At 46.7% G+C, this 19,131-nt stretch overlaps 1 protein-coding gene and 1 non-coding gene across 7 annotated transcripts in view; one reads left to right on the forward strand and one right to left on the reverse strand.

Moving 5' to 3' along the window:
• Positions 1 to 342: 342 nt before the first annotated feature.
• On the forward strand, positions 343 to 480 carry LOC114815655. Its single transcript, XR_003763456.1, has one exon. It is a non-coding gene; the product is annotated as a small nucleolar RNA SNORA7 (small nucleolar RNA).
• An 11,135-nt stretch (positions 481 to 11,615) lies between these two features.
• LOC100074040 (U2 snRNP associated SURP domain containing) overlaps positions 11,616 to 19,131 on the reverse strand; it is a 77,263-nt gene continuing 69,747 nt past the window's right edge. For 5 of the 6 annotated variants that reach the window (XM_029061114.1, XM_029061105.1, XM_029061100.1 and 2 more), the window contains 4 exons: positions 18,062 to 18,172; positions 15,798 to 15,916; positions 14,226 to 14,402; positions 11,616 to 12,154 (listed from right to left, as the gene is read on the reverse strand). In XM_029061114.1, coding sequence (XP_028916947.1) covers positions 12,016 to 12,154; positions 14,226 to 14,402; positions 15,798 to 15,916; positions 18,062 to 18,172 — 546 coding nt within the window. In that variant the 3' untranslated portion in view covers positions 11,616 to 12,015. The remainder of the gene's footprint in view (positions 12,155 to 14,225; positions 14,403 to 15,797; positions 15,917 to 18,061; positions 18,173 to 19,131) is intronic. The other variant, XM_029061124.1, reaches the window with a different exon arrangement.

The raw sequence follows: 19,131 nt of genomic DNA on the forward strand, positions 1-19,131 counted from the left end.
CTTCTCAAAAATCTACAGTGGCTACCCAGTTGTATTTAAAAACAAACCCAGTTTGTTTTTATGGTATTATTAAACACTTACTATATGCCAGGCACCGTACCAAGCCCTGGCAGAGGTACAAGATAATCAGAGTGGACAGAGTCCCTGTCCCACATGGGCTCACAGTCTTAATCTTCATTTTACAATGAGGTAAATGAGAAACAGAGAAGTGACTTGCCCAAGGTCACACAGTTGACAAGTGTCAGAGCCAGGATTAGAACCTAGATGCTTCTGACTCCCCGGCCCGTATCCACTAGGCCACGCAGCTTCTTGTACGTTTGCTTTTTGCTCCCACTGTGTGCACCCCTCTCAGTATCGCTCTTGGAGAGTTTCCAGTACTCTACCAGTCTCGGCTATGGGAGGGAGAGTCAGGCAGAGGCCTGTCCATTCCATTCCTAGCTTGGCCAGTGGCTTGCAAGTGGAAGGCAATCTATTACAAGTCAAAACTCACCCGTGCTGGGCAGCAGCGGCACTGGAGAGAGTCAAGGGTGGAGGTTCAAGTTTACTGCATGGAAGAAGGCAATTGTAAACCACTTCCGTATTTTTACCATTCATTTATTCATTCAGTCAATCGTACCAAGAAAACTCCATGGATACGCTGCCAGAACGATTGCAGATGGAAGTGGGATGTTCTGGGAGAGATGTGCCCATGGTGTGGGCGGAGACAACTCGACAGCATAGATAATACAATACCCGCTGTAATCATACAATTTGTGTCTGCCTGCCTCCACCATTAGAATGTAAACAGCACTAGAGTTTTTATTTTCAGAGTAGTCTCTCAAAGCACCTAGTAGGCAACCCCAACAAATTAGGTGCCCAGAACAGCACTGTGAGGAACATCCTGAGCACCGTAGGTGCCAAACAGAATATTTCTGTCCACAGCTGGTGCCCAGCACAGGGCTCTTCTAGACTGTAAGCTCCTCTAAACCGTAAGCTCCTCTAGAACGTAAGCTCGTTGTGGGCAGGGAATGTGTCTTCCAACTCCATTAAATTATACTCTCCCAAGCGATTAGTACAGTGCTCCACACAAAGTAAGTGCTCGGTAGATACGATTGATTGATCTACACCCAATACTTACATCTTACGAAGGTATCATACACGGTACTTACGTGATAATTAGATGGTATCAGGGATTCCAGACTCCTTCATGGAGGCATGGCTGGATCAGAGACAAGGGTGCCCTGTCAGATCCATTCTCCACTGTCAGTGGTGTAGAGCAGAGATGGGTAAAGAGCTGGGACCTGTCCTCTTCATCCCATTCTAGACAGCCATTCTGGAGGAAGCAACAAGTGACCTGATGCAGGTGTTAGAGTACACTTCCATATCTTTTGGAAATTTCCAACTCAACAGACTGCAAGCTTCATCCAGAGTCCTAGAAACGGTCATTCAAGAACTGTGGGATACTGAAGCCTGCCTGCATCCTGGAAGTCCCACTCAAGAAGCAGCGTGGCCTAGTGAATAGAACACGGGCCCGGGAGTCAGAAGGACCTGGGTTCCAATCCCCACTCTGCCACTTGTCTGCTGGGTGACCTAGGGCAAGTCAGTTCATTTCTCTGTGCCTCAATTACCTTATCTATAAAATGGGGATTAAGTCTGTGACCCCTATGTGGGCCAGGGACTGTGTCCAACCAGATTAATTTGTATCTCCCCCAGCTCTTAATACAATTCTTGGCACACAGTAAGTGCCTAACAAATACCATCATTATTATAATGCGTGGCACATGAAAAGCACTTAGCAAATTCCTCTTTTTAAAAAATAAAAAGGTCTCACATGGGGTCCACAGTCTAAGTAGGAGGGAGAACAGGCACTGATTCCTCATTTTTCAGATAAGAGTACTGAGGTCCAGAGAAGTGAAACGACTTGCCCAAGATCACATAGCAGATAGGTAGCAAGTCCAGGATTAGAAGCCAGAACCTCTGACTCAGGCCCACGCTCTTTCCAGTAGGCCGAGCTGTTTCTTTTTCTTCTCGAGCATAAGTTTCATAAGAAACAAGACACAACAAACAAAAGAGTAAACAGCGGCAGGTGCATCAAACCTAACCCTTCCAGGGACTGCCCCTGTACATGTGTGTGTGTGTTTGTGTGTGTGTGTGTGTGTGTGTGTGTATACAATGAGGCCAGAACTGTGCCCACCCGCATTCATAGGTGAATTTCTCCATCAGTGGCATTTTCGACAGCTTGTCCGTGCATACATTCAATCCTATTTATTTAGCCCTTACCATGTGCAGAGCACTGAACTAAGCGCGTGGGAGAGTACAGTGCAACAATAAACAGACACATTCCCTGTCCACAGTGAGCTTAGAGTCTAGAGGGAGATGCCAACATTAATAGAAATAAGTAAATTACAGATCTATACATAAGTGCTGTGGGGCTGGAAAGGGGGCTGAATAAAGGGAGCAAGTCAGGGTGATGCAGAAGGGGGTGGGAAAAGAGGAAAGAAGGACTTAGTCAGGGAAAGCCTCTTGGAGGAGATTCATTCAATAGTATTTATTGAGCGCTTACTATGTGCACAGCACTGTACTAAGTGCTTGGAATGTACAATTAGGCAACAGATAGAGACAATCCCTGCCTTGGGCAGCAGGGATTGCAGCCGCAGAGACCAGGCTCTGTTCTTTTCCGTCTCGGCATTGACATGGCCGGCCTACTCTGGGGGCCAAAGGGGCTCTGATGCCCTGTGAATGGGCAGGAGACCCCCAGAGAAACAAGATCACAGAGCCCCAACCTTCAGGGTCGCCTCTTTCCTAATGTAGTGATTTCATCTGACCATCCCGGGAGGAAATTGCTATTTCCAGGGGCATCTCTGCCCTTTCCACAGTCTGAAAACCCAGCCTTCAGCTTGCCAATGAAACTAGAAGGGAGGCTTCAAGGGAGAATATCTTGGGTAAGCGGCCCCAAACCCCCAGCTCAACTCAGTTGATTGTTCTGTCCCCTGGCATCTGAGGGAACGCAACTATTGTTTCTATGCCGCAGAGAAAACATCTTGTATTTCACATTTAAGGTGTCAAGGCTCATCTTGAGCTTAGGTGAATAATACAGCAATTCTTTCTGGCAGTGTTTCAGTGCATGCCATTCTCCCTCTGATTTCTCTTTAGCTGATCCCTTGTGTGTGTGTGTGTGTGTTTATATATAGTTGTCTTTCATACACCAAGAAGATGCAACTGAATATGAAATTCATCCACGGGGGCATATTTGGCTGAAAAAGCCAATGAGGGACTCAGAGTCACGACAGTGTTCAAGCCCTAAGTACACTGCTCTGCACGCAGTAAGCGCGCAATAAATACAATTGAATGGAAGAAAGATTGTCCTTGGTCGTACTGTTGTGATTGTTGTTTGCAGTGCGGCCCCATTTTGGCTTTTGCCTCTGTCCCACAAGCCTCTTAAATTTCTGCTCCAAAAAAACTGCTTGTTTCTGAGTTGCATGCCATGCTGGTCTGATTACCTTGTTTCTGGGGGAAGGATTATATTTTTTAAGTGCTTACTATGTGCCCAAGACTGTACTGCACAGGGGTAGATACAAGTTAATCAAGTTGGACACAGTCCAGGTCCTATATGGTACTCAGAGTCTTAATCCCCGTTTGACAGATGAGGGAACTGAGCCACAGAGGAGTGAAGTGACTTGCCCCAGGTCACACACAGGAAACAAGTAGCGGCGCCAGGATTAGAAGTCGGGTCCTTCTGTCTCCAGGGCCCACGCTCTTTCCACTAAGCCACACTGCTTCTCATTCATTCATCCAATCGTATTTATTGAGCGCTTACTGTGTGCAGAGCACTGTACTATGCGCTTGGGAGAGTACAACAATATAACAGACACATTCCCTGTCTACAAGGGATCTTACGGTCTAGAGCTTACGACCTGATGCTTCTCATCGGTGGTTGGCTCCCAGGTTTCAGCAGAGATGCGGCAATTTTAGAGGCTCCATTTCAAATGTTTCTTCTGATCTCCTTGCTTTCGTTTCCCCTATTTCAGCTCAACCTAGAGTGGCCTGCTTGGGTGGGCCCACTGTCGACCATTCTCCCCACAAGTTCCACCCAGCTCAGCGGTTGCCGCTGGAAGACTGAACATCAAAACTCCCGCCTCACGTTTCCCACATCTATGTCTTCTTTGGAAGCTTCCATCGCTGCAAATTGGAGTCAATACTCCAGGTGGGAGCGTCGATAGGAAAGCTTAGGAAAACTATGGAAATTCTAAAGAGGATATCCCTCTCAAGAACGATTTTGAGAGGTTGGATCTGGATAGCTCCCCAAGGAGTCAGCTTCCCCTTTGCTTTTCTCCGTCGTCTTCTCTCCCTTTCTTGGTAACTCTGGAAGCAGCATGACCTAGTAGATAGAGCATGGGCTTAGGAGGCAGAAACCTCTGTTCTAAACCCTGTTCTGCCACTTGTCTGCTGTGTGACCTTGGGCAATCACCTCACTTCTCTGTGCTTCAGTTACCTCATCTGTAAAATGGGAATTTAGACTGTGAGCCCCATGTGGGGCAGGGGCTGCGTCCAATCTGATAAGCTTGTATCCACCCCAGAGCTGAGTGTTGTGCCTGGAACATAACAAATACTATAATTATTATTATTATGTGTCAAGACAAGGGATCAGATTCCTCCAGACTGTGCCAGAATGGAGAATTACACTTTGGGGACTTCTTGAGGCCCTTCTCCCTTCCCCCTCTCTCTTCTGCATCACGCTTGCATTTGAATTTCCACCCTTTATGAACCCCTTGCTCAGTCTCACAGCACTCATGCACATATACTAAATGTATTTGTTTACATTGATGTCTGTCTCCCTCTAGACTGTTAGCTTGCTGTGGGCAGGGAATGTGTCTGTTATATTGTGGTAATAATAATTAGTAGTAATAATTTTGGTATTTCTTAAGTGCTTATTATGTGCCAAGCACTTTACTAAGCCCTGGCTGGGGTGGATACAAGCAAATCGGGTTGCCCCCGTCCCACGTTTTACAATCCCCAGCTTACATTCATTCATTCAATAGTATTTATTGAGTGCTTACTATGTGCAGAGCACTGTACTAAGCACTTGGAATGTACAATTTGGCTACAGATAGAGACAATCCCTGCCCATGGACAGGCTCACAGTCTAATCAGGGGAGACAGACAAAAACAATAACAATAAATAGAATCAGATGAGGTAACTGAGGCACAGAGAAGTGAAGCGACTTGCCAGAGGTCACACAGCAGACAAGTGGCAGAGCCGGGATTAGAAACCATGACCTTCTGACTCCCAGGCCCGTGCTCTAGCCACTACGCTACGCGGCTTCTACGTAAATAAATGTACCATTAGGGTGAGAGGGACTGTCAGAAACTTGGATCTACAACCAGTGCTTAGAACAGTGCTTGGCACGCAGTAAGCACTTAACAAGAACCTTTATTATTATTCTTACTATTATATTATTATATTGCACTTTCCCTCTGCATACCAGAAGCACTCAAATACAATCGACTGCCTGACCCAGATTGTCCATAAGGATCTTAATTAAATTCAGCACAATTTGCTTTTCCCTAAGATAAGCAAAGCTTTCATCTCAGCCACTGCAAGCTTGACCTCTTGAACCAGTCCTCCTCCCGCTCCGAAAAGGAGATTTTACACACCTACTTTAGGGTCGACCCTAGCGGGGAGGAGAACTCTTAGAGCTGCAGCGCTCACCGACTTCAAATCTCCAGTTCCAGTCAAAATCCTTTGAATTGTAGAGTTTATCCCAGCAAGAAGGCGAAAACGCTTGATGGGAATTTAAATCCAATTGCAAATGGCATTCTGAAAAATGTTTTTTTTAAATGGTCAACAGTGCGTAAAGTCTAGATGGAAAACCTCATAAGTAAGTGCCTCTCCCACTCTTTTTTAAAAAATTGGAAAGAGATCATTTGGGTTTTAATCCCATGGGAATGGGCTGCACAAAGCTAAACTAGGCCAGCATAGTGCCCTGCAGCGCAGTCGATCATACAAATAATGAGGCTGGCCCAGGGTCCACCCAATATTTTTGTGTTTGTCACTTCCGTTAGAGTGGAAACTCCTCGTGGGCAGAGAGCATGTCACTGTTCTTCTCCACTTCTCAAGTGCCTACTTCCCCTCTCCCTAGCAAATGGGAGTTTAATAAATGCTTTTACTTCTACTTTTTTTAATGGTACCTTTTATGCGCTTACTATGTGACAGACACTTCGATGATCAGGTTGGACACGGTCCATGTCTCACATAGGATTCAGTCTTAATCCCCAATTTACAGATGAGGTAACTGAAGCACAGAAAAGTTGGGTGACTTGCCCAGGGTCACAGAGCAGACAAGTGGCAGATTCGGAATTAGAACCCAGGTCCTTCTGACTCCCAGGCCCGTGCTCTAACCATTAGGCCACGTTGCTTCTTGGCACCGAACACATTTTCTTGTGAGTCCCTTCTGCCTGCCACGAAGTTCAGAGACAAGGAAGCTTTTGGGGCATTATTACTGGGCTTCAACACAGCTGGACTGGGTAAGACTGTGTGGAGAATGTGCAGCACAAGAGTCCCGTAAAACTGCTAACCTGAGAAACCAAACAAGGCAACTGAAAACAAGATGGGCAGAGGAAATCGAGTCCAATACAGTCGCTACACTGGGAAACAAGGCAACAGAAAACGGGCAGAGGAAATGTTATGAAGGATTCAAGTCCAGCCTCAGGCAACATGACGTCTCAAGCAAAAGCTGGGAGACAAAAAGGGGGCAGACAGATTGCGTGACTCACTACCATCCCGAATGGAGAATGCTTCCTGGATCATTCTTCTGCAGAACTGTTCAGTCCATGTTCCCGCATTCCTCAAGAACCTCCAGGGGCTTCCCATCCCCCTCCATGTAAAACAGGAACTCCTTACCATCGGCTTCAAAACACTCAATCACCTTGTCACGTCCTACCTCACCTCACTGCTCTCCTACTACTTTCCAGCTCGCACACTTCACTCCTCTAATGCTAACCTTCTCACTGTACCTCAGTCTAGACCATCTCACCACCGACCGCTCGCCCGCGATCTGCCTCTGTCCTGGAATGTCCTCCCTCTTCATATCGGGCAGATGATCGCTCTCCCCACCTTCACATTCTTATTAAAAGCACATCTCCAGGAGACTTTTCCCGTCTAAGCCTTCATTTCCTTTTCTCCCACTCTCCTTCTGCATTGTCCCTGCACCCTTCATTTCCTTTTCTCCCACTCTCCTTCTGCATTGTCCCTGCACTTGGATTTGAACCCTGTAGTCACCTCTCCCTCAGCCCCACAGCACTTACGTACATATTCATTCATTCGATCATATTAATTGATCGCTTACTGTGTGCAGAGCACTTTACTAAGCACTTGAACATCTGAACACTGTTCTGCACACAGTAAGCGCTCAATAAATGAGAATGAATGAATAGCTGTAGTTATTTGTATTAATGTCTGTGTCCCCTGCTAGACTGTGAGCTTGTTGTGGGTAGGGAGCATTTCTACCAAGTGTTATATTCTACTCTTCCAAGTGCTTAGTACAGTGCTCTAGCCTACTGTGCTCAAGCTCGCTATGGGTAAGGACTATGTCTGTTGTTGTATTGTACTCTCCGAAGTGCTTAGTCCAGTGCTTTGCACACAGTAAGCGCTCAATCAATACAATTGAAGATTGACTGGGTGGTTCATTATGAGCCAAAGCGTCAAGAGAATTTTAAAACAAAAAGACATAAGACAAAATAGCATCAGGAGCTGCAGACAACCAAATAACAGCCTGAAAGATAGTCTTTAGTTGGGGACATGGGTCCAATATCTGGCTTTTTTTAACCATACAAGGAACATTTCATCACCAGTGGCACATTCTTCAAGGTTTTTTTTTTTAAGTATTTGTTAAATAAAAACAATAATGATGGAATTTGTTAAGCACTTACTATGTGTCAAGCACCATCCTAAGCCCTGGGGTGAATACAAGGACTGGGGTAGAGACGCTTTGGACACAGTCCCTGCCCCACCCGGGACTCACAGGGGCTAAAATCCCCATTTTATAGAAGAGGTAACTGAGGCATAGAGAAGTGAAGTGACTTACCCAAGGTTGCACAGCTGACAAGTGGCAGAGTCGGGATCAAAACCCAGGTCCTACTGATTCCCAGGCCCGTGCTCTTTCCATTAGGCCACACTGATTTTCTTTCTGGATTTGGCAATCTGAGAAAAGGTACAGATGTCTGGATCTCTTCATGCCCTTGGTGAGCATACCTCATGAAAAATGATTTCCTAGAACTGAACCTCTCTATTCACTCGTCATTGCTGTTTCAAAGTAGGTCCTTTGTTTCCACAGAAGGAATTCAATCAATCAATTGTATTTATTGAGCACTTATTGTGTGCAGAGCACTGTACTACGAGCTTGGGAGAGTACAATACAAAAATATAACAGCACATACCCTGCTTACAATGAGCTTACAGCCTAGGGGGGGATAGACATGAATCTAAATAAACTACAGTAGGTATAAGTGTCCCGTGGGGCTGGGAGGGAGGATTAATAAAGAGACCAAGTCAGGTCGACACAGAAGGGTTTGGAAAAAAAAGTAAAGACGGCTTAGTCAGGGAAGACTTCTTAGAGATGTGCCTCAATAAAGCTCTGAAGCGGGGGAGAGTAATTGTCTGTCAGATATGAAAAGGGAGGGTGTTCCAGGCCAGAAGCAGGATGTGGGTGAGAAGTCCGTGGTGAGATAGATAAGACAGGGCTAGATGAGTAGATTGGCATTAGAGGAGCAAAGTGTGCGAGCTGGGTTGAGGTAGGAGAGTAGCAAGATGAGGTAGGCGGGGATAAGGTGATCGAGTGCTTTGAAGCCTATGGTAAGGAGAGGTAGATGGACAACCACTGGAGGCTCTTGAGGAGTGGGAAAACATGGACTGAACATTTCTGTAGCGAAACGATCTAGGCAGCAGAGTGATGTATGGACCGGAGTGGGGACAGACAGGAGGCAGGGAGGTCAGCAAGGAGGCTGATAGAGTAATCAAAGCAGTCCCATCCCCCTCTAGACTGTGAGCTCGTCGTGGGCAGGATTCTATTTATTATTGTACACTCCCGAGCACTTAGTAGAGTGCTTTGTACACAGTAAACACTCAATAAATACAACTGAATGAATGAATCTGAAAAGTGGGAAACTGGAGCCAGAACCCTGAGCCGCACCAGCAAGGGCCACCTTGGTGGGGAAGTTAACTGGCTCACCGGCCCCTTAGTAAAATCAACTGCCCTACCAGCCCGCCCTGGGCTGGCCATCAGAAGTTATTTGCAAGCCCGCACTAGCCCCCAGGCTGACGGCCCTCCTGCCGCACCAACACTGAGGGTATATCTAGTTCTGGTTTCCAGCAAGAGGAGTTCTTGGAATTCCACCCCCATCTTCTCCCCAGCAGGGCCATGAGCAGGATTGAAGAAGATGCTCTAGAGAGGTGTTCATGGTCGGATGAAAAGCTATTTTGTAAACAAAAACCAATGGGCACGGAGCTCTCCTGGCTATCAGCTCATGCCAAAATTTCAAAATCTTCCTCCTTACATGGACCAATCCAGTGAGAACCGTGGCATTATTAAACTCACAATCCCAGCCTTACCGCCCCAATGATCATCTGGCAGCCGAAACCTCGGCAGCTTCATCTTGCGTCGCACGCAGGCGGGTGGGATTTTACCGCAGTGGGCAAAATGTATTAAAACAGAGCTTTTATATCCAGTTTTCTTAAGATCTTCATGATGAATCTACTTTTCAACTTCTCACCTTTACTACTTAAAAGATAAAGCTCCCAAAATATCCTAAATCACCACACAACTGGCATCCCCAAATGGAAACTATTTAGACCGACAGTCAGTATTCTCTACCAGATCCCAAAAGACCCTATTTTGGCAGCCATCTGACAATGATAATGATGGTATTTATTAAGGGCTCACCCAGTACCGGGCACTGAGCTAAATATTCAGATAGATATAAGATGAGCCACCTCTCAGGGTCACACCTGGAAGAGTTTCCAGTACCCTACCAGTCTCGACTACAAGAGGGAGAGTCAAGCAGTAGCCTACCCATTCCAATCCTAGTTTGGGCAGTGGCTAGCGAGCAGAAGGTAATCTGCTACAAGTCAAAACTCACCTGTAATGGGGAGCAGTATGGGAGAGTCAGGGGAGGAGACTCAGGTTTACTGCGTGGAAGGCGGCAATGGTAAACGGCTTCCGTATTTTTACCAAGAAAATTCTACGGATCCACTACCACAACGATCGCAGATGGAGGTGGGGCCTTCTGGGAGAGACGTGTTCGTGACGTCACTATGGTTCAGACACGACAGCATCAAACAAGATAATCAGCTCAGACACAGTCAGTCCCAGGTCCCATGTCTCTGGCCTGGAACTCACTCCCTCTTCATATCCAACAGACGATCACTCTCCCCACCTTCAAGGCCTTATTTAAAGCACATCTTTTCCAAGAAGCTTTCCCCAACTATGCCCTCATCTCCTCTTCTTCCAACTCCCTCCTGTGTCTCCTTTGCTGTGGGATTTGCACCTTTTATTCACCCATCCCTCAGCCCCGGAGCACTTAGGTACACAGCCATATTTTATATTAATAGCTGCATCCCCCTCTAGACTCTAAGCCCCATATGGGCAGGGAACACGCCTACCCTGTTTCAGTATACTCACCCGAGCACTTGATAACAGTGCTCCGCACACAGTAGGCGCTCATTAGATTGATTGATGGGGCTCACAAACTAAGAGACCAGGTCTCTTATTTACACTTCACAGATGAGAGGCCCAACGCCACCCAGCAGGCTAGTGGCAGAGCTGGGTTTAGACCCCTGGTTTCCTGAGTCCCAATTCCAGACTCTTCCCACTAGACGACACTACCTCCTTTCACGTACAGACATTATCCGGCCCTTTCTTCTCCCACCAAAGTCATTCCCTCCAGCCTGAGGTACAAGGGTGCAAAACTTGCAGCAGGGCCAGCACATCTAGGAGCGTTTTCCAACTCTCTTCCAAACTCTCCAAACTCCAAACTCTCTCTTCAATTTTCTAAACAGTCTTTCAGGAAGCTGCCAGTCAGATCTTTTTTATTTTTATTTTTTTGAGATTTGAACGGTGGCAAGTGGAAAAAGATGGTACATAGCTGAAATGCCATAAAGGGGATTCGAAGGGCCACAACAGGACCTACAAACCTCCCTCTCAAAGGCTTTCCCATAACAATAGGGTTAGGAAGTGTAATTATTGGAACTTTTTATTGCTTTCCCCACTCTTTCTGTCCTGTGACCAAGAATCCATCAAACGGACATCTATTTAAAACAAGCAATTCAGAACATGGATTAAGTTGAAACCAAACTCGTTTTGTTAAGAAGAAATATATATGTGTATTTTGCTCCGTTCCCATGACAGAGTAGGTCTTTCCCTGGGCTGGGGCCTAGGGATCTGACTATGAGAGGTCCAGGACGGCAAACGCCGCCAGCTTCTGAATCCTCGGGTGCCAACTCTTCTAGTCATCTTAAGCCCACAGCAAGGGTTGGCTACCTCATAAAGTGCATTCTAGCTACGCGACGTAGTCCACATTCCAGCTCAGATGATCCTGAAGAAAACTCACTGAAAACAGGGGAGGGGAAAGTAAACGACATCTTCATTTTCTGTTGAGATTTTATTTGAAATCTAATTCAAATTGTCAAAGCTACAAAAGGGGGAAAACATCTGTGTGTTATTTTTGCTAGGTCACAACATCCTAAAACAAAATATCACTACTGCCAGCAGATCAGTTACACACATTTCGGATGGAATTCCTAACACAAAAATGTTCCATTTGGGGAAATAGCCACGATGAAGAGATTTTGTACAATATAAAACAATGACAGGTCTACAGATGCAGTTACTCATGAGTGTACACGTGCATTCACAAAAAAAAAAAAAATCAGGAATGCTCTTTTGTTTGATTTTTTTTTTTTTTCCAAACAGACTGTTCAGGCACAAAAACAAAACCGCAATTCCAGGAAGTGACAGCATCATAAAAAACGGGAACGTGTTGTCAGTGTTTGCTTTTCTTTGACTTCTTGTGAGATCTGTGCGGAGATCGGGACTGGGATCTGGATTTTTTCCCTGACTTTTTAGGGGACCGAGATCGGGACCGCCTCGACCTCTTCGGGGTCCTGGATCCGGACGGTGACCTGTAAATAAACCGCAGGGGGTGAGCTGGTGGTCTCTTACAACTACAGAACAAATGACCACCGGACGGGTTTAACACACTCAACTCGCTGGTGAACAGGACACTAAACACGCCGAAACCCTTTAGCTTGGCAGAGCGTCTTGCAACCACTTCAGCTCTGCTTCTACAGGGGCCACTTGTCTCTCTGTGGGACCACCTTACTCTTTTCCTTCCCTGCCCTCTTCCTCTCCAGGAGCAGCTGGGTACCAAGCACGAGCCTCTCCCTCCATTTCCACCCAGGAATGAACCGACACCCGCAATCACGCCGACTACTCAGTGCTGAAAATCAGCTAGAACCAAGTCACAGCTCACTCCCAAAGATTACGAGGAAGCACGCCAACAGATATACCGACTTGCCTCGTAAACCCCTCTCTCCTTTTCTTCTTTTCTGAATGGTATTTATTAAGTACGTGCCAGGCATTGTACGAAAAGCTGGGGCAGAAACAATCTAATCAAGTTGGACACAGCCCATGTCCCACATGGGGCCCAAAGTCTTAGTCTCCACTTTACAGATGAAGTAACTGAGACCCCGAGAAATGAAGGGACTTGTCCAAGGTCCCACAGCAGACCAGTGGAGGATCCGGGACTAGAACTCAAGTCCTTCTGACCCCCGGGGCCATGTTTTACCCACTAGTCCATGCTGCTTCCTTTTCGTAAATTAATTCCACCGATTAGGAACAAGTCCACTGTTCCCCGCTGAGCTAGATCGGGGATGTGGGATGAAAGTAGGCTGTGGAGTCTCCTGTTTTGGACACGGTGAATGGTCAAATCTGCCTGGAAAGAGACAACCGGCAGGGCACCTTGGAGACTACGAGGGGATCTCTGCTCAGCACGGTTTTCGACAACCCCTCAGCTAAGCCCCCTTTTCCCCCTTTCCCTCTGCTCCTCCCCCTCTCCCTTCCCCTCAGCACTGTGCTCATCTGCTCATTTGTATATATTCTTATTACCCTATTTATTTTGTTAATGAGATGTACATCCCCTTGATTCTATTTATTGCTATTGTTTTTGTCTGTCTCCCCTGATTAGACTGTAAGCCCGTCATTGGGCAGGGATTGTCTCTGTTGCCGAATTGTACATTCCAAGCACTTACAGTGCTCTGCACATAGTAAGCACTCAATAAATACTATTGAATGAACGAATGACAACAGCCACCTGACCCAGGCTCCGGCCATGGGCCACCTCCCGGAGTCACACGAATCACTCCAGAGATACAGCCCACAACAGCTGGGGCTCTTTTCTTTAGCTCAAACCTCTCTAGTCCCCGGTGACCCCGATCTCCCCATATCGGAAAACCGTCCAGCAATGCTCAGCTACCGAAGGGAAGCCAGTCTGCTCTGCCACTTGAGAAACAAAAAAAGCGAGCCCATATGCTGCCTGAAAGCTTCCCTCACAAGCTTCCCTCACATGGCTCAGAGAAGAACTGAATCCCTACAATTACCAGGAAAGGTGGGAGTCAGTACGGAGAAATTACACCAAATACTCTTGCAGTTGTAAAGTAACTGAGGAAAATGAGGGAGAAATGCTGACATCAGCCCCACGTCCTCGCCGGGATCCCTACTGCCTTCTAAGGTGCAGGCTGCCGATCTACAGCCCCTCTGCCCTTCCTTCCACTGGGGCTGGCTCAGGCACCTCAGAACCCGAGCAGTGGCGAGGAAAGTTAAGGAGAATCCTATCCAGTTCTTTCCCCCTGAGAAACACTGGTTTTGACCTTTCTTGGATATCTGCCTTGACTTACTTCCTCAAAGCCTTGAATTCACTCCTAAAAAGGAAAACGCAATAATCTAAAAAAAAATTCTGAGACGAGTGGGTGGAGGGAAAATTAAGAGTAAAATACACCACTGAAACCGCATTCCTCAATCTCTCGGCAGTTTTTCAGCACCAAAAGATGGAAGGAACTAGAAAGGAACCAGTTCCCCAGGAGGAACTAGAAAGGAGGCTACGTTTCCAGTATTTTCGAGGACCACAGCACACGAGCCCCTCCCTCCCTCTCCTCCCCCTCCACCCTGTTAAAACCACCATCGACTCCAGTTTACCTTTTGGCTTTTTTACTAACGTCTCTGGGTGAGTCTTTGTGAGATGACCTGGAGCGGGAGCTCTCTTTGTGCGACCTCTCTGATCGTTCTGAGCGTTCCGATTTTGGTGAGGGAGATTTTACTCGTCTACCACTGCTGCTACGGGACGGGCTGGGGGATGTGCTATGCCGCCTCTTCCTGCGCAACAAAATCCCAAAGACAGTCAGCACGAAACAGGGATGGGTGCACCCATCTTTACTTCCACTGGCTCCATGCTCAGACTGTTCAAAGTTATAACAGCTTGACTCTTTCTGGCTACGTCCTCCTTACTTTGGTATCGGTAACTCAGAGTTCAAATTTCCCAAGCGTTTTCTCCGACAAATGATTGACAATCGCTTTCCGATCAATCGACGCCAAGAAAATCATTTTCCTTTCCTGGCAGGAAATGTGATTTTACATTTTCTGCAGCTACCGTCCAGAACGAGCAGTGCATCTATTACTCTGCTGCATTTGTTTAGTCTCTCCTTTACATTCCCACAGAGCTGATTTAAACTGTTGCTCTCAAGGACAAGGGCTCGGGTTGCTTATTTTAGGCAGAATTTGCTTTCTCAAGAGATTTCTTTTTGTGCTCATGCAATTCACCTAAGCTCCTGCTTTTACTGAGGCTTTGGGCTCTGTACCGCGGTCCCTTCGACTAATTTCTAAGAGACCAAAGAGTGGGGCCCCGGAGCTCGGTATGATGCGTCTGGTTGCTGACGCCCATGTTGTTCGCTGGCAAAAGGGCCGGTGAACTGCGGAAGCCCCACGCTCACAGGCGAAGAAGTTGTGGGCTCGCCCAGAATCGCTTCCAGTCTAACAGAGCGTAGACCAGGCCGGACTGCAAGGGGCACAGGGCTCTGCTCAGGCAGCCCAACCACTCGGACTTCGATTTGCCTGGGTTTAAATGGAAGGGGATCTTCCTGGATCTAAAATGCAAGATTTCTGTCAATCCAGAAATACCCACGTTTGGAACTAGAGGGGCCCCTTTAGACTGTTAAGCCCATTGTGTGCAGGAAATGTGTCTAACAACTCTGCTGTGCACTATGCTCCCAAGTGCTTAATACAGTGCTCTGCAAAGAGTGAGCGCTCAATAAATATGACTGATTGATTGACTCCGGGTTGAAGTCAGCTTTCCCAAGGGGATTCTGCTCTTTGGGGTCCATTTCACAGGGGCCTCTCCTCTCCTTCAGTTCCAGAGGAGCATGGTTGCTGCCGGCACTTCGGTTTTGGCAGGACGCTTTGGAAGACTGGCCGGGCTGTTGAAGCCCCGGGTGTGCTATATAACACTGAAACTAAACTCCTTTCTTTAGTACAGGCTGCAGGTCCGATCTCTTCTTCAGTTCCCCTGAGAAAGAGGGCTCCAGCTGACTAGCGCCATGGCAGTTCCAGCTCAGTTCTACCCTGCCCCGTCTGCTCCTGGTTCCACAGCCCCACCTTCCAGTGCTCATTATCCAGTCAGCAGGGAAGCCAGTCCATTTCTCAGCCCAGCAGCAGAGCCAAATCCAACTAGAAACTGCCCAGGAGGCTCAGGCGCGGTGTAAGAAGCAACATTACCTTTCTTTCCGTGTTGGGGTACATTCATCTTTTTCCTTCTTGTCTTTGGATCGAGAGTCTGTTTTTTCCTTGTCCTTCTTGTCTCGGTCACGCTCCCTCTCCAACTCTTTCTCTTTTTCCTAGATTTACACAAACCCCACCAAAAAAAAAAAAAAAAAGGGATTGTTTTGGCCATATTTTGTCATTAGTTTATCAACACTTCTACCCCCAAAAAACTCAACAAGCTGGCTCAAACTATTTTGAGACCATTCAAAACCAAGAAATACTCATTCCTCTCAATCGCGTACTTTTAAAGGATGATTCTAAAGCAGCAAAGAATTTACGAATTTTTGAATCAGCCAGAAAGGGATCTGCATTATTCAGCAAAGCATGTAGATTTACTTCTAAGAATGCTGAATCCCTCAAATGGAAAGTAGCTTCCTAAACCCCAAATATTTGAGATTTAAATAGTCCAACGGTTAAAAAAAAATTTAATGAGCATTAATGTGCAGAGCACTGTCCTAAGCACTTGGAGAATACAAGAGGTTCCAGCTTCTTCCCCCAGGCCTTACGGCTCCTACCTATTCCAGAATCCTTTATCCCCAGGCTCCCTCATACCTACTGCGGGCTGCCAGGGACCGCTGCACTTTGATCTGCCTGTCCTCTTAGGCACCTGATATTCACCACTGAATGAGCGAACAACAAACCAGGTACCGTAAAACCCGCCTTTTCTGCTCCAATAGACCGGCTACCACGATCATGCAGTCACTCATCTTATCCTGCCTGGATTACTGAGTCAGCCTCCTTGCTGGCCTCCCAGCCTCCTCTCTCTCCCCACTCCAGTCCATACGTCACTCTGCTGCCCAGATCATTTTTCTTCAAATATTTTCAGGACATGTCTCTTTGCTCCTCAGAAAACTCCAGTGGTTGCACATCCACCTCCACATCAACAAAAACTCCTTACCATTGGCTATAAAGCACTTAATCACCTCTTACCTCACCTCACTACTCTCCTTATTCAACCCAGCTCCCACACTTAGCTTCTCCAATGCTAACTTTCTCACTGTGCCTCGATCTTGTCTACCTCACCGCCAACCCCTTGCCCACATCCTGCCTCCGGCCTGGAACGCCCTCCCTCCTCAAAGCTGACAATTACTCTCCCTCATTTCAAAGCTGCAGTGAAGGCATATTTCCTCCAAGAGGCCTTTCCTGACTAAGCTCCCCCCTCTCCTCTTCTCTCATTCCCTTCTGCATCGTTCTGACTTGCTCTCTTTGTTCTCTCTCTCCCGGTCCCACGGCACTTTATATTTATATTTATATTAATGTTGTCTCCCCCCCCTCAGATTGTGAGCTCGTTGTGGGCAGGGAATGTGTCAGTTTACTGTTGTATTGTACTCTATCAAGCACTTAGTACATGACTCTGCACACAGTAGCATTCAAAAAATACAACCGAATGAATGAAAGTGTAGCCAAATTAATTGAAAGGCTTTTATAAACTCTTCACTAAGAGGCATATTACTATATTCCTTAGGAGGGTGCATGCACAATGGAGCTCTTTTTGACATCTGTGGACTGACGTTGTATATCAGTAAATCTAAATGTATATCAGTCTAAATGTACATGTAAATCTAAATGTATATCAGTCTGGCTCCACAAAACAACCGACTCAACCTCTAAACCCAGTGGGATCAGAAGTCTAGGGTATAGGGCCTCAAGCACGAGTTAATTCTTTTGTTTGCAGGGCTCACGTGGCAGTTTTAAAACCATTTGATGCATTAATCTTTCTCTGAACATGCCATCTCATCCCTAAGATGGACACAATCACTCCCTGATTCACACTTTCTGATTGACCAGCCTCTAGACTATGCGATCGGGCCCTAATTCAGGGCTACAGTGCTCTTGGCTTGTTTGGACACTTCAATTTGTGAGCAACTGGAACTGGCCCTTTCTGACCGTTCTTTCCCCAGGTGTCACCAAAAGGAAAAGCAGGGGCAGTTGTCCCAACAGGCCCTCTATCACACCTCATGGTTAAATCCAATGACTTCTACCAGGACCAGACCTCCTAAAAGCTCCTTAGCCCGAGAGCGTCTCTTCAGCTCAGTTAAGAGGAAGAGGGATGTGGAGGAGCCCCAGCATCTACCCTGGGACATTCGTCAAAACCTGTGTGACACCTGCCACCCCGGGGCCCACAGCACCAGGGATACCAACCAAATTTCAGAGTTCTTGGTTCTGCCAGGGGCCAGGACGGAGGTGTGTACCCCTGGGTTCAGAAGGGGGTTGCTTACCCTTTGAAGAAGTTTGTCTCTGTAGTGTTCGACCTGTTCCTGAAAACTCTGGCCTGGCTTCTTAGGCCTTTTCCCAGACTCCAATTCGTCCTGAAACTTCATCACTTTAAGCTGTGAGACAGGAAACGTTCACAATCAAGCCCTCATATTACAGCAGGATTACCAAGCAAGAGTTCACAGGGTTAACGGTAAATGATCACAGCTTGTGTGCAATTTTTCTGGTACCAAAGGGTAACGTTTTAGCTAGATCATTTACTTGGCACTGGGGGGTCCATTCCTGAGAGTATAACACCACCACAACAACATCACAGCAACATATGATGTTATCAAACCCACACTGAATAACAAACTCTAATGGATAGTCTAGTGGAAAAGGACAGAAAGCTTTCCTCTCAAAAGATACTGCATGGTTCTCTCTTCATGGAAGAAACTTTCCCACTTTCTCCCAAAAGGAATGCTGAACATGCTAAGGCTTTTAGCATCTTTAAATTCACAAATCCACGATTGGACAACCACCCACCATCCCAGAAACTCAGGATCAACTATTTCCCAAGGCTTCACTTGAACAGAGACAGAAAATATCAGTTACATTTAAATGCAATTTAATTATTCCAGGGCCACAGAGAAATGATTCCCATCCTTGGAATTCTCAGTCTGCTCATCTACACAATATGATCAGAAACTATTTTAACGGCATTTGTTAGGCACTTACGTGCCAGGCACTTTACTAAGTGCTGAGCTAGTTATGAGATAATCAGGTTGGACACAGTCCATGTCCCACATGGGGCTCACAGTTCTAATTCCCATTTTACAGATGACGTATCTGAGGCACAGAAGGGAAGCGACTTGTCCAAGGTCACACAGCAGACAAGTGGCAGAGTTGAATTAGGGCCTCTCACTCCCAGGCCCGTGCTCTTTCCACTAGGCCATGCTGCTTCACCTATCTGGAGAAACAAAGATTGGGCTTTCCAAAAACTGAGTTTCTATGAAATATCTTTCGAGGATAACTCGCTGTAACTAGAGCATTAGTAACACCTGAATTTGGGTGAGCAATTTAACTTCTCCAACCT

Source organism: Ornithorhynchus anatinus, chromosome 1 (genome assembly GCF_004115215.2).
Source record: "Ornithorhynchus anatinus isolate Pmale09 chromosome 1, mOrnAna1.pri.v4, whole genome shotgun sequence".
In the NCBI taxonomy this organism is placed as follows: domain Eukaryota; kingdom Metazoa; phylum Chordata; class Mammalia; order Monotremata; family Ornithorhynchidae; genus Ornithorhynchus; species Ornithorhynchus anatinus.